Source organism: Gobio gobio (assembly GCF_949357685.1).
Source record: "Gobio gobio genome assembly, chromosome: 23".
Lineage (NCBI taxonomy): Eukaryota > Metazoa > Chordata > Actinopteri > Cypriniformes > Gobionidae > Gobio > Gobio gobio.
The window spans coordinates 13,812,733-13,836,614 of record NC_137119.1 but is presented as its reverse complement, the minus strand read 5'-3'; the positions used below and the strand labels follow the sequence as shown (position 1 = coordinate 13,836,614).

General features: G+C 38.0%; 1 protein-coding gene across 1 annotated transcript; it reads left to right on the top strand.

Moving 5' to 3' along the window:
- Positions 1–442: 442 nt before the first annotated feature.
- eef1e1 (eukaryotic translation elongation factor 1 epsilon 1) lies at positions 443–23,882 on the top strand. The gene is made up of 4 exons (XM_079805854.1): positions 443–544; positions 1,779–1,976; positions 18,402–18,497; positions 21,581–23,882. Exons 1-4 carry the CDS (start codon positions 461–463, stop codon positions 21,722–21,724), a joined length of 522 nt encoding a protein of 173 aa, XP_079661980.1. The 5' UTR covers positions 443–460; the 3' UTR covers positions 21,725–23,882.

The following is a 23,882-nucleotide window of genomic DNA, read 5'->3' as shown; positions in this document are numbered from 1 at the left end:
ATTGTTAAAAGCGCTGTATAAATAAAGTTGACTTGACTTGACTTGACAATAAGAACATGAGTTGGCTTTTCAAAACAACACTGAAACATTCACCAATCAGATTATTTGCTGAAAATAAATCAGAATATAGCCTACAAATAAATAAAATAAAATAAAATAAAGTTGCTGGTCTTATTTTGGGAATATATTCATTTGAAAGTATAGATTAGTGAACTTTATAATTGTTAGCAGTAGTAATTATCATTATTAATAATACATAATAAAACATTTGTTTGTTTTTGATTGATCAAAATATTTAAAATTGTCAATACATATTTGGGGTTTTTATACCACATGAAATCAAGCATAGAATCAGCACGTGGTCTCATCTGTCCATCACGACGTTGGAGGGGCGGAACTAGAGGATCTCGACCATTCAGCGAGCGTTTTATGTGTCAGATTGGTTTCCGGTGTGATCAAGATGGCGCTTCGGGAGCTGAGCTCGCTCGAGAGATTTCTAGGATTAAAGAAGCCAAATAAATACAGCACGCAAGGAGGCAAGAAGGTGAATCAAGCGATGAACCTGATATACTTGGAGTTGAGAGCCTGTATTATATTTTTATGTTTATGTGTGCTAATATGCCATATATTAGAGATCATATGAATGAATGACTGGTGTAATCAGAGTAGTTATATTACATACGTATGGTTTCAGTATCGTTTCCATCTTCCATTTATAGCAGCATTTTCAATATGGATATTTAATTAATTTTATAAGTTCATACATTATGCTCAACATTTTTTTTAGTTAAACAAGTAATGTATTCACGTGTGTTAGTGGTAGTAAGCCCCACTGACAGATCTGTGTTACTGTGACATTGGAGCACCAAAAACAGTAGTCATGTAACATTACAAAATATTACTTCAATTATTTCAGACAACATGTTAGAGAGCCTTTGGAACATAACATTGATAGTTTACAAATGTACATAAACTCTAAGCTTCAAAAAGACCACATTGCCATTTTGCCATTGCCATTTAACTTGTATTGCAGCATGTGGATGCCCCCAAAAGTAAAAATTATTGTAGAAAAAATTAACAAAAGTCATGAGCGCTTTCAGACCCAGGTGTATTTGAGGCTCCTATAAATTTGTCATGTATTTCTAAAGAGAAAAGATTCAAAGGTCTGTCAGAAATGTTATTTACATTGTCCCCAAAAATTGTTTTTTAACTTCATGTTACTACAGACACTGATCACTAATATTTGCATTCATACCAATAATAATGATGATTAAAAATGATGAAAATAATAATAACAATACAAACATATTGCAATACTATACGCATACAGTCCCATTTTATAAATAATGAAGAGGAGAAAAAAATAAAATAAAATAAAAAAAAGTTACCTCGTGTGCTGTCAGTGTACTCCAAAAGGATGTTCCAAAATACAGACCTGTTAACAATTACATATGTATTGTATTGTTTCTTAGTTAGGTTAGTCTTATTTTTATGTAAAACTCTGCCATGGCTGCCACACTTATACAATGACAAACATTATGTTTGAAGTATTATGTCATAATATCATGAGTGAATTAACAGGTTGAAACTTGGGATTGATAACTGTGTTCAGTCAACGCTGTAAATCTTCATATGAAATCATCTGAAAAGTTTAAGTAATAAATGGCACTCTTCATCAGCCTAAAAACAATGCACAGTGATTTGACGAATAGATCCAACCTTATTGATTGCTTACATATTGTAAGTAGATTTTATATATTTTTTTTATCCAATTCTAGGTCCCTGTTCTCCAAAACAACAATGGACCGGCATTGATTGGTCTGGTCACTATAGCATCCCATCTGGTCCATGAGGCCAAGAGACCTGAGCTGCTAGGAGACAACGCTGAACAGAGGGCCGTGGTCCAGCAATGGCTCGAACACCGAATAACACGACTAGACAACTGTTCTAAAGAAGAGGTCAAAGTTACATTGAAGGTAAGATGATTATGAGTAAGCCTTAAGTGGTTCTTGTATTTATAAAAACAATGGTCTAGTACTCATTTTTTCCTGCACAGTGTTTTATTTCTAACAATGCTTTAGACAATTTAAAGATTTAATATGAAAGAACTGTGAGAAAGCCGTTTTAAAGAATATTTACGCTTGTATGATAATCCGCTACAATTCTGTACATACACAGTGAGGAAAAACTTAATACACTCAGTGTTTACTAGTTTACAATGTTTTTAACAGTGAATTGTTCAGATTTGTTTTCTCTATAATATGTTAGAATTTCATAAAATGTAAGTCTTTTTGCTGCCAATCGATGGCCTAATGTATGTAAATGTGAGTTCCAATGTCTCCTTAGGCCACTTATAACAAAATTTTAATAAATGAAATAAAAGAATAATAAAAAATCTGCCAACATTGAAAACTCAGCACATGTACATGAGATATTCAAAGCATCGTCATTTATTCATCCATTTCTAATAGCCTAATTGCAATAGCCCATTGAGGCATGGACTCCACTAGACCCCTAAAGTTGTGCTGTGGTATCTGGAACCAAGATGTTAGCAGCAGATCATTTAAGTCCTGTAAGTTGCGAGGTGGGGCCTGCATGGATGGAACTTGTTTGTGCAGCACATGCCACAGATGTTCGATTGGATTGAGATCTGGGGAATTTGGAGGCCAAGTCAACACCTCAAACTTGTTGTTGTGTTCCTCAAACCTTTCCTGAATCGTTTTTGCTTTGTGGCAGAGTGCATTATCCTGCTGAAAGAGGCCACAACCACCAGGGAATACTTTTTCCAGGAAAGGGGTGTACATGGTCTGCAACAATGTTTAGGTAGGTGGTACGTGTCATCCACATAAGTAACATCCACATGGATGGCAGGACCCAAGGTTTCCCAGCAGAACATTGCTCCAAGCATCACACTGCCTCCACCAGCTTGCCTTCTTCCCATTGTGCATCCTGGTGCCATGTGTTCCCCAGGTAAGTGACGCACACGCACCCGGCCATCCAGTAAAGTAAAAGAAAACGTGATTCATCTGACCAGGCCATCTTCTTCCATTGCTCCGTAGTCTAGTTCTGATGCTCACGTGCCCATTGTTGGCGCTTTCGGCGGTGGACAGGGGTCGGCATGGGCACCCTGACTGGTCTGTGGCTATGCAGCCCCTTTTGCAACAAACTTATGCGCTGTGTATTCTGACACCTTTCTACAGTGCATCCGGAAAGTATTCACAGTGCTTCACTTTTTCCACATTTTGTTATAGTTATAGCCTTATTCCAAAATGGATTAAAGTCATTATTTTCCTCAAAATTCTACAAACAATACCCCATAATGACAACGTGAAAGAAGTTAGTTTGAAATCTTTGCAAATTTATAAAAAAAAAAAAAAATTCACATGTACATAAGTATTCTCAGACTTTGCCTTGACTTTATTCGGAGTCTACCTATGGTAAATTTAGTTGATTGGACATGTTTTGGAAAGGCACAAACCTGTCTATATAAGGTCCCAGAGGCCCCAGGGTTAGTTCACCCAAAAAGGAAAATTAGCCCATGATTTACTCACCCTCAAGTCATCCTATGACATTCTTCTTTCAGACAAATAAAATCAGCGTTATATTAAAAATGACCTGGCTCTTCCAAGCTTTATAATGGCAGTGAATTGTTGGGTCATTTTTGAAGTCCATAAAAGTGCATCTATCCATCATAAAAGTGCTCCACACGGCTCCGGGGGGTTAATAAAGGCCTTCTGAAGCGAAGTGGCGTGTTTGAAAACGTATTTAAAACTTTATAGACTAAAATAAATAGCTTCTGGCAGTCAGCGGTACAAAATTGAAAGGAGTAAAAAGATACGGTGAAAGAGTAACCCTTGAACCCTTGACGCATGCGTTTTTTCCTTGTGATGAACAATAAAAACATTGACAGCCAATCAGAATCCATCCTGCTGTAACAAACTCGAGCATTTAAAGCGGCATACAAGCATGCGCTTAGAATGAACTGAACGATATTGTCCACTGGTGTTGGTGCTAATATAGTATAGACGGGTCTTAAGAAACCTATTTAAATGTTGTCTTAAACATTAATAAAAAATGTAAAACTAAATACTATGGCATCATTTTAAGTTTGAAATCTTTCATATAAATACATTTTATAAATATCAGTAGTTTTAAAGGGTTGCTGCGGTATAGTTAGGCTGGAGTGTTGTTGCCGCAATGCAGACGAAACGATGTTATTTTCATCCGGATTGCAGGTCCACTTTGTTCAGCCTTCCTAGGGACGGGGGTGCGTTGCAGTGCGCTTAACATACAACATGTTTTGTGCATGTGTGCATGAGACAGTGGGGAACACGGTCGCATTTGCAACAGATATATGCTGCCCATCATAAATCAAAGCACGAGACAGACAGGGGTCGGAGGAGAAGACCGGAAAATGTGACATAATGGACAATATTCGTCTGTATTAGCAATACACGAGCCGCGGTTCAGCTGCGCGACACAAACGCTGCCAGTGTGAATGCACAACGGGCGCCCGCGGCTCCCGCTGTACATTTCACGGAGGAAAGCTTCCACACTCTTCGCGAGTTCAATGCAGGATCCGCACAACGGCTTGTCCTGAAAGATGGATTTGAAAACAGAAGCTATTTACGGGCCACAACCTGTAAGTATGATTTATTTTTCGTTGATGTGTTTTCCTTTAATAGTTCGTATTGTTAATTGTACGTTGTAGTAAGGAAGTACACAGATGACAACGCTGTTTAGCTCTGCAAACCAGTTTGTTAAATGCTCATTCATACTTAACGTTATCCGACAAACACCTAATGTTACAAACTTTTTTTAAAATCTCAACAGCTAACTTTGCATTTGTGTAAATTATTCTTTGATTAGAGCATTTATGTATTGTTTATCTACAGGCATGCTAAACATGGTTCTGTGTTTGATTTGGCTACTAGTAAAGCCAATGTTTAGTGTTCGTTTTGGGTTAATCGTTCTTGCGACAGATATTTGGCTATACTCGTTCTAAAAATACAGTAAAAGTAACAGTGCCATTCAGTAGCGATCACTATAGATCCGCAGTCTTTACTCTTGAGGACTAAACAGGTTCTGCTCGATCATCTTCACTAAAATTGTCTGGGTCTGATTCGGGCTCAAATTGGTATGGTTTTATTGATGCCATTGTTTCTAATACTACCAAAGCACAGTCTACCGGTAAAGGTAAGGGGCGTGACGTTTGCGACAAACGTGCACTAGGCGGTTAGCGAATCACAACACACTGGGCCAGCTAACCAATCTGAGCCCACTGCGTATTTTTGAGGGACTGGCTTTATAGAACCTGGAAACCATCAGACCGTTTTTACAAGGAGGGACAGAGCAGTGTAGAATAAAGGTAAAATATATGAAAAATAATGCAATTTTTTAAAAACGAAGCACGAACACATGTTACAGTGCACCCCACAAACACAATCAAGCCTTCGAAAGAATGTGTTTTACCACCCCTTTAAGATGTTTTTTTATGAAATACAAGAGCTTTCTGACCCCTCCATAGATGGCTATTTAATTAGCACTTTCAAGGCCCAGAAAGGTTGTTAAAATATTGTTAAATACCAAAAAAGTGGTATAGCACACACATGTGCGTGATGACTCCCGCGTGTGTGCTGCAATTTCCTCTCTTGCTTTTGATTGCAACACGTACCAGTTTTCTTGCAGTCTTCACTGGTGCGCATAAGCAGGGGGATTGAAGCATTAATATTTTGCGCTATAAGCTCCGTGCTGTGACACCCGGCCCGAATTTTCCTTTAAGGGTGGCCTTAAGGGTGTTCATCAAATAACTGGGCTAACAGTTAACACTGTTCCTCTGTCCAGTTGGGCTTTCCCGTCCTTCTTGTATTTGACTCTATGTTTGCTACATTAAACCAACATTCAAACTACCATTTAAATAGACATGCCATCAATCAGTGTAATTGGAAAGAGCAAAGCAATTTTTCTTATTCTTAGGTCTATCAAATACGTTAAGTAGGAAATTAACAGCATGATAAATAAAAAATAAAGAATCTATAAGGTGAAGGCTTATAATAGACCCTTATCGGATTTGTTAGCCTGTATAAATTACCTTAAAAGTTGGATGGGTGATAATTTTCTTCAGTTAAATGAAAACAAGACTGAAGTCATTTTATTTGGCTCCCCTCATTTGGTAGATGGTCTGACTTCTAGTAGAGGACCTCTGCAAGCAAACATCCGCACTTATGTAAAGATCCTGGGTGTTGTTGTTGATTCAGAGTTAAAATTTGACAAGCAAATAAACTCCTGTTGTCAGAGCCAGTTTTGTCCAACTTAGGAGTTTACGGAAATTGAAATCTTTTCTATCTTTTAGTGACCTAGAGACAGTCATTCATGCCTTTATTTCAACAAGGCTTGATTATTTCAATGCTCAAATGCTGGTATTAAGCAGTTTTCCCTATCACGCTTGCAACTCGTTCAGAAAGCTGCAGCTCGTTTCTTTGTGTGCGAGCGTGAAAAAGCGTGAGCATATCACTCCTATTTTGCAACAATTACATTGGCTACCTGTCAAAAACAGAATAGAGTACAAGGTTTTAACTTTTGTATTTAAAGCCTTGCACGGTCTGGCTCCAGTATATATCTCATACCTTTTTTGTCCATATTCTTCGCGAAGATCTCTTAGATCATCCTCTGACAAACTATTAACCGTCCCATTGTCTTGCTTGAAATCCAAAGGTGACAGAGCCTTTTCCATATTTGCCCCTAAGTCTTAGTGAGTTAAATTCTTTGTTTTGATTTTAATTTGGTTTGATGGTTTAGTTGTTGAATTAAAATTTGTATACTCTGTATTTTTGTTTTTGTGTTGTTTGACAAATTTTTTTTATTGTGTTTTTGTGAAGTACCTTGGTCAGCAGTAATATTGTTTTAAGGTGCTATATAAATAAAAGTAACCTTGACCTTTTTAAAAGCGCTCTTATTTTTCTTCTTCGTCTTGGACAACCAATCACAGTCTTCAAAAGAATTTGTCATACCTAGCAACGGGGTTAGCCCCACCTCCTCACTAAGATTAAGTTTTTGTCTTTTCCTCGCTCAGAGTTGCTATCAGATTGGTCCTAAATCTAAATCTGAAGCTAAGACTGCTAGTTAGAAATTAAGCCAAATTAGGAGCTCTCCGAGATGATTCTTAGCAGCTTTAAGAATACAAGCCTTGCTGTGCACGTTTGTGATGACTAATGCACCAAGGTTCGATAGAATCAAGTTGAGTGTGAAACCAGACCAAAGCTGCGGGGCAGCAAACGTGCTAGTTTAAATGCCCCCTAAAACATATGAAAAATATTAAAGTACCATCCTCTCAAAGAAAATGCCACTCCAAACTTAGCATGTATGTGGTCACAATGTTTCTCGATAATAGCAGTGGAGTTTTTAAACCGAAACATCTGCACTGCAGTGTCGGATGGGCTTTAATTGACACACTGAGGGTAGCAGGGGTCACGCTGTCCTGCGTTCAGTTCAGAAAGGATTAAAGGTATAAAACGTCTGTCTGTGGACAGTGAGAGGCAGTCTCGTTAACACAGGCACTCAGCGGGATGGACGCCTCTCGGCGGTAGCTGTCAGTGTGTGGCGCAGTGCTGTCCGAGCATGGGTCTGGAGCATAGCCTGCTGATCGCTGGTTAATAGTGGCAGTTTAAACAGTAATAAAGGGCTGATGTAATGCCCACGGCACGCCACTGTCTGACCAACTCACAGCACTCTTTAAGGCAGGATCACAACATTTAAAAGTAGGAGAAACAGGAGTCCTGCAGCCTACAGGAATAGACACCAGAGTAACAACAAGACTCGAGGGAGAGTTTACAATGACCAGGATAAAGCTCATCCTTGATGGGTGGATTTGAAGACAAGAACAGTTGAATCGACTGTAAGAGGGAGTTTTGTTTCAGACTAAAACTGTGAGGTGGGTGACATTGGAGCCGCAGTCTTCTAAACTGCAAAAAAGCAGCTTTCCTTTTTCAGTATACTGTATTTTAAAGATGATTATGTAAAATCCAAATAAGCTTTGCATATCTTTTATAGAAAAGGGTTAAACATATGTTTTTCATGCTTGTGCAATGAACGAAAAACAATTATTCCACATGCACCTATGGAACAGTCCTTAAGACACTGTTTACAGGTGGTAGACAATTAAAGTCATAGTTCCAATAACTTAGGACATTAAAGAGACCTTTCTACTGACTCTAAAAAACACCAGGAGAAAGATGTCCAGGGTCCATAATAGGGTTGGGAACCAAGAACCAGTTCTTATACAGAACCAGTAGTGTTTTTTAGAAAAATACTGGAACCAAATTCTTACGGTTCTGGTGCGACGTTTCGACGAAGCGTTGGGAGCCTAATCTTTAATAGTGACATCTTTGCTCATGAATATTAATTGTGTTGCCTGCCGCTTCCAGGAGCACAAGCAATTAACGCAGTTCAGCACTGAAAAGCCCTCACGCTACTCGTATAGGCTTTGCGTTAAATATTTTCTTGTTGAACAACATGGTGAAGAGAAAGTCAAAAGTATGGATTAATTTAGAAAGATTTAATGATGATGATGCAAAATGTAACGCGTGACAAGCTAATAACAAGCAAGCAGGCTGTACTAGCAATATGACTAAACATTTGCAACAGCACGGAATTAACCTCAAAATGTCCCCATCGCCAGGTAGGAATTCATATGAGGGTTAAATAGGTTGTTTCAATAGTAAATATTTAATAGTCATTTATTTATATTTCGCAATAATTTTTTTTATGGAATATTGCAGTATTATGTGACCCTGAAGATATTTTTCCTCAACGTGTGACAACACTGGTAATACCAGGTATCACCGGTGGGTAGGGATAGGGATTTTTTTTTACCTTATATCTTTTTATAATCCTTGGAAGCAAAATCGAATTGAAAGTAAAATTAGATTAATATCACAGGCCTAAAGTGTAATCAGACTAAACTTTTGTTTAGTTCTCTTGGTCATCGTCACTCATTAAGCAGGGACTGTCATGTTGTGTGCTCTGTAGATCTGCGTGAGCGAGATCTCTCTCTTCGGGATTGTGAATAGCAATCACAGACAAATGGTTTAATATAGAAAAGACTGGCAAGATATAATTTGCAAGATAACGTTTATATATAAAAAATAAATAGTAAGTGTATTTTCTTAATTTCTCCAGTACCGACAGCAGAACCGATAGCGTTGGAGCTTTATCGATACTGCTGTCTTTCATAATTTAGTACCGGGGCTCATTTAATAACGGGTTTCGGTACCCATCCCTACCGGGCGGAGGCTTTTAAATCGCTAATTTCAAAGCAAAAGTAAAATGCGCACGTCCACACAGGCTTTCTTAACAGTGCAGAGCGAGTGTTTTCAATAAATTCTTATGGGGATGAACTGAAAAGACTCGCTCCGCATCAGTGGACACGCACCGTTATGATTGGCCGTGCGCATTTTACTTTTGCTTTCAAGTTAGCGCCAATTCGGGGACGGATTGCTTGAATGATGGGTTCATTAGCCTATTATTCTTAATGAAAAACACTTACTCAATACTTAGTTGGGGCTCCTTTTGCCTGAATTACTGCAGCAATGCGGCGTGGCATGGAGTCGATCAGTCTGTGGCACTGCTCAGGTGTTATGAGAGCCCAGGTTGCTCTGATAGTGGCCTTCAGCTCTTCTGCATTGTTGGTTCTGGCATATCGCATCTTCCTCTTCACAATACCCCATAGATTTTCTATGGGGTTAAGGTCAGGCGAGTTTGCTGGCCAATTAAGAACATGGATACCATGGTCCTTAAACCAGGTACTGCTTGCTTTGGCACTGTGTGCAGGTGCCAAGTCCTGTTGGAAAATGAAATCTGCATCTCCATGAAATTGGTCAGCAGCAGGAAGCATGAAGTGCTCAAACTTCCTGGTATATGGCAGCGTTGAACTTGGACCTCAGAAAACACAGTGGACCAACACCAGCAGATGATATGGCACCCCAAACCATCACTGACTGTGGAAACTTTACACTGGACCTCAAGCAACGTGGATTGTGTGCCTCTCCTCTCTTCCTCCAGACTCTGGGACCCTGATTTCCAAAGGAAATGCAAAATTTACTTTCATTAGAGAACATAACTTTGGACCACTCAGCAGCAGTCCAGTCCTTTTTGTCTTTAGCCCAGGCGAGACGCTTCTGATGCTGTCTGTTGTTCAAGAGTGGCTTGACACAAGGAATGCGACAATATGTCTTGCACGTCTGTGCGTAGTGGTTCTTGAAGCACTGACTCCAGCTGCAGTCCACTCTTTGTGAATCTCCCCCACATTTTTGAATGGGTTTTGTTTCACAATCCTCTCCAGGGTGTGGTTATCCCTATTGCTTGTACACTTTTTTTCTACCACATCTTTTCCTTCCCTTCGCCTCTCTATTAATGTTCTTGGACACAGAGCTCTGTGAACAGCCAGCCTCTTTTGCAATGACCTTTTGTGTCTTGCCCTCTTTGTGCAAGGTGTCAATGGTCGTCTTTTGGACAACTGTCAAGTAGTAATGGACGATATAAACGATATGCGATATAAACAATACAAAATTGGCCTACGATAGAGATTTTAAGTCTATCGCGATAATGCACGCTGATGACAGAATCTACCCGCAAAATTTAAAGCCACGAGCTGCAACTGGCAGCAATGCATCATCGTATTGGTCATCTTGAGTAAACATAGCTGAAAGCGAAACGGAGGAGCTGGTAAAAAAGACCGGTGCAACATCCATTGTTTGGACACACAGATGAGCGTGCGCACACACACACACACTCGCTCACTGTCTTTGTAGTCTCTGCAGTGTTTCCCAACCGGAACCATTTTTCTTTCTTTAAAATAATTCTCTCTTTGTAAACTTTGTTCAATGCATGCGAGTGCTGCCGTATGTTCGAATATGACCAGTCATTTTCGCCGTCATCACCCGGGTGTAGTGCCAGAAGACGCGAATGCGAAGTCGCGAGCGCTGTGAGAAAATTTGTCTCTGTGCACTCATCTGAAAGCGCGCACACGTCTCACAGCGCGCAAATATTGAGTTCTCTTTCAAGTCTTGCTCTTGAACGGACAAACTCACACAAAAAGTATGTCAACATGTCCATCTTGATGAGTATCCTAGCAGACATAGTCTGTATATGCCTTAAGTAAACTTTATACAGTCGAGAAAGACGACGCATATCCATGCATTAGGTCTTAAAGGGGCAGTAGCCTTTACTGCTGTCTGTTTAATATCAAACAACAAAAGACAAGGACATCACTCACTGCACTTGATTGAAATGCTTTTGTAAGTTTAATAGGATTAATATTTAGTTTATACAGTCAAATATGCAATGTTATTTTACATTGATAATTTTCTGTACCTGAAAACTAATGTTAGACGTAGGCTACCTGAAAAACCTGAAAAGCATAGTTTATTTTATTAGTATCTTTGCTCAAAAGTATTTATTTGTGCTGCTGCTTGTATTTTATATTATTTGTTCGTATTATTTTCTTTATTTTTATTTGACAGTAGTCCTTTTTTCCCTGAACATAGCAAATACTGAACCGTACCTAAACCGCGAACCTAAAACCGTGATACAAACCGAACCTTGAGCAGTCTGTACCGTTATACCCCTAGCGTAACGTATGCGAGGGGGTGCCACAAAATGGAGAACATTTTCAAAGGGTGCCATGACTGAAAAAAGGTTGGGAAACACTGCTATAGAGGACACGAACGCGTAAACCATCACTTCATGAGAATTTACCATTTCGTTTGAGAAAACTGTCATATCATAAAATGAACAGACACTCAAAGGTGTTCACGGCAACCCGTCAAAATTAAAAGTTTGGTTTAACGTGAGAAATTTTTCAGAATATATTAGGCTACTGTTGTAGCCTACAGTAGATTTAACTTTGTCTCTATGTAATAATAATTCGTCTCAACTAATAATAATAAAAATTATGCCTAGATGGTTGCTTATTTTTCACTTGATCTTTTTTATAAACAATGTTTACTTTTAAACAGCATACAGCCTTTAAATGTTTATGTATTATTTACTTATAATGATTATCATCATAAATAATAAACTTATTGAATTGCATTTAATTTTTTTAAATACTTAAATATAAAAAAACAAAACAATTGTGGTACTGAAATTGGTACAGATCTGGCACGCATCTCCCTATATCATTGCGTGATACTTTTGTATAATTTTTGTAAAGTTTTAGCCTGGTTGCTATTCACTGCCATTATATGGATAAGCACGTACAGTACGTTTTTTAAAACGTTCTGCTTTTTTTTTTGTTAAAGTCTCTGCAGCTAGTGTACTTGAATTGTATTTATCTGCAACAATATGTTATAATTACAGTTTTGCACAATAAATGTTCTCAAAACTACATACAACGTTTCTTTCTTTAAAAAAAAAATACATTTAGCAGTTTGGCTTTCCTTAGGGTCTAACCGGTTCTGAAATGGTTCCATTATAATTTTTATATCGCAGTATATATCGTTATTGCAAGAGGCTGCAATGTTTATCGCAATATGGATTTTAGGCCATATCGCCCATCCCTACTGTCAAGTAGGGGTGTGCCATATCATACCGTCCACGATAATACCGGTATAAATTTTTACATGATAAAAAGTGTCATATCCCGATATCAATGATATAGCGACACGCACAACAACAACACCTGTCAGAGTATACACGAAGAGCAGCATGTCAGCCTCCGATAACGACTTAGTACCTAAAAAGGGAGCTACTTGGTTACAAGAGGTCAGCCCTCTTGACAGCTAACTAAACATTGACAACTTAAAGCTGCTATTGATGTTTGCAGCAGGGCTTAAAAACGGAAAAAAATATCAATCGGTTCACTCCGAGCAGAATCGATATTATAGTGTTTCCGTTTTTGCGTTCCTCAATAAACATTACTGTTCCGAAAACGGTTTGATTTGAAAAAATACCGGTTAATAACGTTATTTTAATTTAGCCTATACTTTAAACAAATATGTATAAATCGACTTATTTTCACTCAATAATAATATAACGCATGGTAATTAAACTTGTATATTTATTTCATAACATTTTTAAAACCACAACAGAAATACATGCATTAATTACAAAGCATAAACAGCGGACCTGTTTTGGAGCGTTAGACTATCGAAAGTGGCCCTCTATATGCCTAATTCTTTTCAGAAGAGTGATAACATTCTTTGTAACATTACATAACTTTTTTTCAACACGACTTGTTTTAAAAAATGTATGAATAAATAAACTGGATATCCATTAATGCACCGTCAACTGCTAATTTCAAAGCAAACACTGCGCAACACGTCCTTGCATCACATAATCAAATTCAGTCAGCTAATAAAGCTTGATCATTTAATGCAATATAACATACCATTTAATACGAAGCATCAACCGTCTATAGAAAACATTGACCTGTCCTGTATTGGCAATCTGAAAGACTATACGAAAAATGTTTGATAGATGCTAGTAGCCTACTTGGATAGGCTTAAACGGAATCCATAAACTAGCCTAAATCAGTCTATTTGAGCTTAAAGTCCGTACTGCTTATTTAAACGTCCGAAAAGAATGTCCTCCAATACCTGCACATTCATTGTAAACCTCAGCGGGGAAAGAAATGTACTTGAGGCATGAAAATGCGCGCTCTGAGTCTGCACTGATGGTAGATTCATAGATGACTGGTGCGCGGGCATTTCACTCACGCTTGATCCATCAACGTCACATGCTGTACTACTCAATTCATGATTGGTCACTGCCAAATAAAAATATTAAAGAGAACGATAAAATAACGTTATTAGCCGGTTAATGGTCATTTCAAATTAACGTTTCTGTTCAGAACGATTCAAATTGATTTTGATTTCGTTTTCGTTTTTGTTCCTCTTAAAATTTCGTTCGTTTTCGTTCCTTGAACCGGTTCGGAGCCCTGGTTTGCAGTGCAATATTTGACCGGAAGGGTAACATTGACAGTTATTTTCATCAGTTACGGCTCGTTAGATCTAGCATTCTGCCTTCTTTGAATCAGACACAGAAATAAAGTAGTGCGTAAAATTACATTTATTTGAATGAATGGATTATAGCATTTATTTGGATTAATTATCGAGAGAGCGAGAGAGAGCGAGAGATTCGTACCTGTGTGACTGCGTCTGTTCAGCGTGTCTCTTAACCAAGATGTGCGTTTATTACTGAAAAATTGCGATGTAACCCCATTGTTTGCTGAGAAATGTAATGTAGTGATCCAGTAACTTAGCTATTTAATTGTTAAAAGTCGCGGAGCAAGTTTCTGTGCTCATGAATGTGCAGCGCGATCTCCGCTCTCTGAATGCGAGGGATGTATGCGTGTGTGCACTTCAATAGCCCCGTTTACATGCACACTTTTATGTCATTCCGATTGAATAATTCTGTGCACAGTTTACACAAGACTTTATCTAAACCAATCTGGTGTTGCTGTAAGAAACACCTCCGAAAAAGAAATTCTTCTGTCAGGTGCAGTTGAAGTAGAAAGTACCTGGGGAAAAAAACGCAATGTCTGTGTCATTATTCCAACATTATCTTCATAAATTGTTACAAAATAAAAAGTTTAACACTTCAGAAAAATGTGTGTATCCTTATGAAAGCAGTGTTTATATGCAGCATTTTCATTTGGACTTTTGGACTTTTAAACTGATTAGAGTGCTCCGTGTAAACACACCTGAAATGAAAACAGTGCATTAATATAGAACGAGGATTCATCTGTCTTGGAACTACCTGTGCATTAAACAATTTTATTGCACACCTTCCAGCCAATCAGAATCAAATATTCAGACAGACCATGGCATAAAGTACATTAGTTATTGTTAAACTAAAATGTTATGTTATGGTTTTGTTGGCACTAATAAATGCTGCTGCCTACCAGCTGCAATAACCAATAAAACTTTGTTCCATATATTTTTTTTCTATATCGTCATAAATATCGGCACCAGGTGTGGCACCAGGTGTCTTCAATATTCAACCTTTTCCCATTATTCTAATTTTCTGAGATAATGAATTTGGGATTTTCCTTAATTGTCAGTTATAATCATCAAAATTAAAAGAAATAAACATTTGAAATATATCAGTCTGTGTGTAATGAATGAATATAATATACAAGTTTCACTTTTTGAATGGAATTAGTGAAATAAATCAACTTTTTGATGATATTCTAATTATATGACCAGCACCTGTATATCCTTTTTGACTACTGCAGAGCACCGTACGATTGCGCTTCGCTGTAATTTGGATGCATTTTAAAGATCTAGACTTTATTACTGAAATTCTGGTATTTACAGGGGCAATATATTTAATCACTCAAAAAAGAAAAAGAAAAGCACGTAAACATTTGAAATGGGCCGTTATTACGCAATTATATATGTTAAAATAACCAAGCAGCATTATGTTTCACTCATGTAAATAAGAGGCTGTATGAACTTATTTCCGCTCATTTCCATGTGGAATAAAATGACATCCTTTGTTTTGAGATAAAATACAAGACAGAAAACCATTTTAATGCGCATCTATATATCTTCCTATTTTTAAACAGACTTAAATAATCAAATAAGGAAAATCTTTTCCTATTGTTAAATTAAATATGCATTAATTCTTATACCAAGCATAGGGCATTTTTTTTTACAGCATACAATCATGTTATTGACCAAGTGAGCAGCGCATTCCCAGGTGTGCAGGATCACAAAACTCGCTGCTCCACCTTGAATAAATCACCATGCAAATGCATGAGTTTTATCACTGAGGTGGCATGCAAATTTATTTTTATGGACTTCCACGTGAGAAACAATTACCGTCCAAATAGGGCTTAAGGATAAATAATGTATAAACCTGTTTTTTTTTAATAAATTTTTTTATTTGCTCTTATAATCTTTAATCAAAATAACTTCCCCTTCCCACTGTCCTGTCTTATTTTATTTACATCACAATAGGAAAAAAGACTTTCGCAACTTCCGTTTCATGCGTACTCTGATATTTAATGTCCTTTTTTCCCACTGTCTATACATCTTAAAGGGTTAGGTCACAAAAACGAAAATTCTGTCATCATTTACTCACCCTCATGTCATGTCAACGGTATAACCATACTTGCTTTTCATTCGAAATATATTAATGAAGGAATGTTTATGAGTTTGTAATGGCATGAGGGTGAGTAAGTGATGACGGAAGTTTCATTTTTGGTTGGATGTTTGGGCATAATCTGAACTGTATATAGTTCTAATACAATCATATCACTTTGTACACTTGTGCAGAACTGTGTTCAATGTTAAGCTTCATTTCAGAGAGAAGATATAAACCCCTTAGGCCAAGGTCTTATAACTCAACACGGTCCAGTGTAACACAGATGTGTCTGTAGGCTGTCCATCCACTCTTCATCAAACAGAGCAACTGTGAGTTTGATGTGAAACTTTCCAAAGCCTGGATACTACAGCGTGTGTGTGTGTGTGTGTGTGTGTGTGTGTGTGTGTGTGTGTGTGTGTGTGTGTGTGTGTGTGTGTGTGTGTGTGTGTGTGTGTGTGTGTGTGTGTGTGTGTGTGTGTGTGTGTGTGTGTGTGTGTGTGTGTGTGTGTGTGTGTGTGTGTGTGTGTGTGTGTGTGTGTAGGTCTCAGGGGACAGGAGCATCTTCAGCACTTGTGCACAATACAGCACAGCGTCTTGAGGGCTAATGGAGGCAGTGAACAGTGATCAGATGAGCTACTTTTTTACACACACTCAGACAAGCACACGCACTTGTCTGCCTGAACTCCATCAATCAGAGACCCATAAAACTACAATATTACAATTCATTTTACCTTCATTGAAGTGTTTGAATGCCTCTAGCCTTTAGATGGTCATCTTCCATTCTCATGTCAAATCTTAAACCAATGGGACCAGATTGTTTATACCCATTGCAGAACAGGCCATTCCAGGATGGCACACATTTTTAATACTAGTAGATCCACCAACATGTTTTTTCTGTCATAACTCTTTATCATTGAAGCATGTCTTAATATATTGTGCTGCTTTTATAATAATAATGATTTTTTTTTTTTTATGGTGCCTTTCATAACACCCAAGGTCACCTCACAAGCAAAAATACAATCACTACACAACACATAACTTCATTGCTTCGTTGCACAACAAACACCCCGCATATACAGATACAGTGAAGTTTTTTTAACCCTGTGAGAAAAATTTTTATTCAGTTAACTCTTTTGAAGAAATTTAACAAAGTTAAGCCAAATATAGTTTGAGTTTTTAGCAAAAATAAATAGTAAAAACCCTGATATTGTTTCACCATGAAAATAGCGGCATGCCGCTAAAAACAAACGAACAAACAAACTTACATTCTCACGAGGCCTTTTTAATGCATATATAGGTCTGGCTTTAAAAGTAGATCGGATGAGAAACTTTTAAAGCCATCAATAAAGCAATACGCCACAAACAGGTGGTGTTCTTAAAGGGATAGTTCACCCTGAAATGAAAATAAAGCCGTCACTCCTGTGAGTGCGTCCGAGCCGTCAGCAGCCACTCGTGCAATGTTGTCATGATAACCGGTGCACAACATTCACTTCAGGAGGTTTACCTTATTATTAGTATTATTGTATTATTTATTATCATATACCTTATAGAAAAGACGAGTCGCGTTTGTTTCTATTGAGCCTGATTTCTCAAAATGGTGAGTGTGTGTGCTTATCCTGGGTACCATGACAACAGTGCGGCTGCTGACGGCTCGCACGCACTCACAGGAGCGCGTACAGAGTAACGGCCGAGCTCAGTATTTTGACTGAATAATAAGGTTGCTTTCTCGCAAAACCTTATAGTATGCATCCTGAACACTTTCCATATACGGTGCACGTCTAACTGTATCATTGCGTGATACTTTTGTATAATTTTTTAATATTTTAGCCTGGTCGCTATTCACTGCCATAAAGCAGTGAAAAAGACACTGGAATGCAGTCTCCTCAACTGGTGAATCTGATAAAACCACATATTGATGCAAATAAACCAGTGGTGATTAGATTTTTAAATTGTTGCAAATTCTAATTACAAAGTCTAGTTTGTGCTTATTAATTTTTTTCTGGAGCCCTGTTAAACTGCCAGCAGCTCTGACCTCTTAAGTTGCAGTAAATGGAACAACAGTGTTAGTAACAGAGCTTTTATATGTTGGTGATCCTGCTAAACTATTCGTGAACCAAATTTTCATGCGTCAATGTATTGTATGATGTGCTTTGTTTAAAGCAAGCCTTCAGGCTGTCAATGTTAAATGCATCTAAAGTTTTATCCCTGTTCTTATGCATGACGGTCAGAACTGCTGTTTACCCTCCAAACAAATTCTCATTTTTGGCAGCACAGCATACCCAGAGTCACTTCCTTTTATTCTTCCCTTGCAGGAGCTTAACCAATACCTGGAGGACAAAGTTTACCTGGCTGGGAACGTCTTCACCCTGGCAGACATCCTCATGTATTACGGCATTCACCACATCGTTGTAAGTCCCTCAGCGGTGAACTTCAGTCGTTAGAGAGAAGTGATGCAGAGTTCCAATTAAAGCAGTAAGACGCTTCAAGCACATGAGAAACCTGATACAGCAAAAAGATGAGACACATAGTGATGTCATTTCCCAGGACAGCAGCCAAGGAAGTTTAAGGAGCCTGAAGGAGCCCATTGAGACAGGAAGAGAGGGATGAAATGAGAATTAGAGAGAAAGGGAATAGAATATCACATCTCTACATGTCAGTGCTTGTAATTGACTGACTAAATGACTGACATAGTTGTCATTACCCAGAAGGCATTTGTGCTTCACTCAGTTTAAACTCCCTGGAGATAGAGCCAGTTAGATGTACAGTGTCTAAAAATGTATTCGTCCCCTTAGTAGATTTCATGCTTTACTGTAAAACATTGAACCACAAAGGAACTTGTTTGCCATTTGTCAAAGTGAATACAAATGCCTGCAAAATGTACCCCTTCACTACTCACTAGTACAACTATTTATGTGAGTTGTAGAACCAATTACCTATACCAGCTCTGAAAAATAAAAATATTCAAGATAACAGGAAATGTCTAAAAGCACAGACCACATGACTGATTGGCTTTTTTTTTTTGTATCTTTTTTTAAATATTTGTTATAGAAGGCTCAATTGCCTTTCCCAAGTAATAATAAACGATTATGCCAAATTATGAAAGTGTGTTATATTATTGTCACAAAGTTTGCCATATTAAAAAGTAAATGGGTAGTTGACAAATAAGCAGTACTTTTTTGTTCAACCACTTTTGCAGAAAAAAAAGCATATTATGTGAAGTCGGATGTTTGAGAAATTATAAGGGGTCACTAATTTCAAGTATTCATTTTTGTTTAACTTTTTTTTTTACTTTTTTACCATGTGTCCTATGGTGTGACATTATTTAAGGATTAAAGGATGTCGCACCAAAGGAGAGCAGAAATTAACATTTGTTATAGTGCTTCCAAAAAAGTTAAATATTTGAACAATTCTGAGACAAAATTGTATCATGTGCACGACATGAGCTTCACAGTAACATGACCTTGAATGGAGTCCTTCAACTAATTAAACTTGTCAGTAGAGTTGCCCGATTTAAAATCAGGATATGGTGTCACACCGGAGGACATGGTTTTCAGTGACAAAATGTATCAAGTTCCTATGCTTTTTGAAATCTATGGATGAAAACATGATTTACTAAAATAGACACTTGTAAAATTATCCCTGAGGTATTTATTAACATGTGTATTCTTTTATTTTTAATTTAGTTGTATAAAATGCTGCATATAATGTAGTATATATATATATATATATACAGTGAGGAAAATAAGTATTTGAACACCCTGCTATTTTGCAAGTTCTCCCACTTGGAAATCATGGAGGGGTCTGAAATTATCATCGTATGTGCATGTCCACTGTGAGAGACATAATCTAAAAAAAAAATCCAGAGACCACTATTTATGATTTTTTTTAACTATTTATTTGTATGATACAGCTGCAAATAAGTATTTGAACACCTGTCTATCAGCTAGAATTCTGACCCTCAAAGACATGTTAGTCTGCCTTTAAAATGTCCACCTCCACTCCATTTATTATCCTAAATTAGATGCACCTGTTTGAGGTCGTTAGCTGCTTAAAGACACCTGTCCACCCCATACAATCAGTAAGAATCCAACTACTAACATGGCCAAGACCAAAGAGCTGTCCAAAGACACTAGAGACAAAATTGTACACCTCCACAAGGCTGGAAAGGGCTACGGGGAAATTGCCAAGCAGCTTGGTGAAAAAGGTCCACTGTTGGAGCAATCATTAGAAAATGGAAGAAGCTAAACATGATTGTCAATCTCCCTCGGACTGGGGCTCCATGCAAGATCTCACCTCATGGGGTCTCAATGATCCTAAGAAAGGTGAGAAATCAGCCCAGAACTACACGGGAGGAGCTTGCCAATGACCTGAAAAGAGCTGGGACCACCGTTTCCAAGGTTACTGTTGGTAATACACTAAGATGTCATGGTTCAAAATCATGCATGGCACGGAAGGTTCACCTACTTAAACCAGCACATGTCCAGGTCCGTCTTAAGTTTGCCAATGACCATTTGGATGATCCAGAGGAGTCATGGGAGAAAGTCATGTGGTCAGATGAGACCAAAATAGAAATTTTTGGTCATAATTCCACTAAACGTATTTGGAGGAAGAAGAATGATGAGTACCATCCCAAGAACACCATCCCTACTGTGAAGCATGGGGGTGGTAGCATCATGCTTTGGGGTGTTTTTCTGCACATGGGACAGGGCGACTGCACTGTATTAAGGAGAGGATGACCGGGGCCATGTATTGCGAGATTTTGGGGAACAACCTCCTTCCCTCAGTTAGAGCATTGAAAATGGGTCGAGGCTGGGTCTTCCAAAATGACAATGACCTGAAGCACACAGCCAGTATAACAAAGGAGTGGCTCTGTAAGAAGCATATCAAGTTTCTGGCGTGGCCTAGCCAGTCTCCAGACCTAAACCCAATAGAGAATCTTTGGAGGGAGCTCAAACTCTGTGTTTCTCGGCGACAGGCCAGAAACCTGACTGATCTAGAGAAGATCTGTGTGGAGGAATGGGCCAAAATCCCTCCTGCAGTGTGTGCAAACCTGGTGGAAAACTACAGGAAACGTTTGACCTCTGTAATTGCAAACAAAAGCCACTGTACCAAATATTAACATTGATTTTCTCAGGTGTTCAAATACTTATTTGCAGCTGTATCATACATACAAATAAATAGTTAAAAAAAATCATACATTGTGATTTCTGGATTTTTTTTTTGATTATGTCTCTCACAGTGGACATGCACCTACGATGACAATTTCAGACCCCTCCATAATTTCTAAGTGGGAGAACTTGCAAAAGAGCAGGGTGTTCAAATACTTATTTTCCTCACTGTATATAATATTGTAATTATTCTAGATGCACACTGTAAAAAAAAAAAAACACATACTTTTTGTATGCACTGTATTGGATGTCTCTGTAGTGTTGTACACGTAAGTTTTACCTTTAATGTTCACCATCTCATGTTTGTCCTCACTTTCTCTTAGGTGGAATTGGCTATACAGGAGAAAGAGCGTTATCTGAATGTCACCAGGTGGTTTGATCATATCCAGCACTATCCAGGCATACGGCACCATTTGCCTCCTGTGGTGGTTCTGAGGAACAGAGTTTACCCGAGTGGACACCACTGAAAGTTTTGATTACTATGGGATGTCAAATAAGCCAGACCTTAAGGTCACCATATCAAAGCTCACCTAACACACAGAGCTGTCCCTTTGTGTTTTACTCCACAATTCTGACGTTTACCCAAACAGTCAGGACAAGTAAAGCAGGGGCCCGTTCTTCATACCTCGCTTAATACATCTGAGATGATTTGACAGATCCCAGATCTTTTAATCGTGATAACTGATGTCTGGCTAATTTGATTCTTCAAACGAATTTGCGGATTGGATTAAAATATCTGGATTAAATGATCTAAGATCACTGCGCGTTCTTTTTTTCCCTGAAGAGGGCAGATGCATCGATACTCGAAACCATGATCAGCAATGCAGCGATTGGCTGGCGTCAAGAGAGCAACGTAATGACATCATATAATTAAAAAAGCCACCTGCAAAAAACTTGGCAAATTACACAAAAAAACCCACGAATATCTGGACCTTTATAAGGAAACAGCTAAACGACCAAACCAACATAAAAGTTATAATAGATCAATGATAAATGTTTTTTTTTACATGATTACCAATTATTTATATTTTCGATTTAGTATTAAAGTTTCTTAAGGGTCAAGATCAAATTCTCTGCATCTCCTGCGCTGCATCAAGCCATCCCATAATATCCGTCACTTAAATTAATGTACGGCTCAGATTAACTGTACAACATGTGTGCAAACTTCCAATAAAATTATAAAGTAATTATTCCATCACAAATAAATCGCTTAATCAAGTGGCTGTGTCTATAGTTTATACACAACATTATAATATTATATACATTCTCATATACATATACAATTTAAAATTTGTATATTATTATTATTTAAAATGATTATTATTACCCCTGGTTCAGTAATGAACTCTTGTAATAAAGTAGCAGTGGCTGGGACAGATTTTAAGTATTACCTCAAGATGCAATCTAATCCTGTTTACATGAAATAAGCCTGCTCGCGAGCAGGTTTAAGCTAACGGACCTGTTGCTATGACAGCAAGTCCAGGATGAGCGTCGAAGAACCAAACAATCCAAGATCATGCCAAATCGTCAACAATCAAATCCGGCTAACTGAGTTAGCGAGGTACGAAGAACGGGCCCCAGGTCTTTTCTGTTTTGTTTTGTTTTGTGCGAGCTGGTTCATGGCCACTAGTCATGTCATGTTAATTTATTTGTGAGTTTAGTATGCGTGTAGTTAAATTTATGATCAATGAGAATAGTGGCTGTGGTTAAAATGAAACTTTCTTTTGCTAATGGAACCGCATTTAATTCTAATAATGACAATAATGACTAATAATGATTTAAAATAAATAAATGTATTAATTGCTTTTTCAGATAAGGTTGTCCTTAATTCCATAAGAAGATAATACTGAAAGAAATTTCCAACTTGTCCCTCATGCTTCTTTTGAACCCACACAAATCTTTCCTCATTTTGGCATTTTCTTCTGCTGTTCGTCTCTTTCGCGTAGTGTCAGCGCTGGTGTGGGCAGTAGTCAGGGGTTTGACAGGATGTCATGTTTTTGCTCTGGGGCAGCGGGCAGACTACCAGCTTTAGCCGCACAGACAGCACTGGTGTATCCGGATTTTCATACGCTTTTCACTCCCATCTACAACCAGTGTGTAATTTTTCCCCACAATCCCCTTCTGGACTGTTCATAGATGTGGGTTTCTTTAGACATTTCAAGTGTTCAAAAGCTTAATCCACTTCTATGTTATGTGAATCATGCATCAAAGGTTTTCAATGTTCAAGTGTCATTTTGAAAAAGGGTTTAGGATAAAAATGCTTTTCCAGTTCCAGGAAACTTGTTCCTGAGAGCATCGCAGCTTTATTGATCATAAACCAATGACTCAAAACATCTTTTGGGAAACCAAATGCTTCATACAACTTACAACATGTGGCCAATCTGGTTTGGAGCTTCTCTGTTTGTAGCCTTTATGGTGGAAAATCCTCTTCTTATGAAAGGGAGATGTGTTTTTGCACGTTTACTTATCTGCTGTGCATATGCTGACAAAAACATCCCTCTGTTCTTTTTATTATACTTCCTTTCCTGTAAGCCTTCTTTATGAAATGTCTGCTGCTCTCAAGCTCAAGTTTGTGTTCTTTAATGTCAACAATGTTTTCTTGTGCCAATAAATGAAAACCGAACT

Coding starts and splice junctions, on each gene's coding strand:
- eef1e1 (XM_079805854.1), top strand. CDS start 461: ATGGCGCTTCGGGAGCTGAGCTCGCTCGAGAGATTTCTAGGATTAAAG. Junction 545..1,778: donor GCACGCAAGGAGGCAAGAAG/GTGAATCAAGCG, acceptor ATCCAATTCTAG/GTCCCTGTTCTCCAAAACAA. Junction 1,977..18,401: donor AGGTCAAAGTTACATTGAAG/GTAAGATGATTA, acceptor CTTCCCTTGCAG/GAGCTTAACCAATACCTGGA.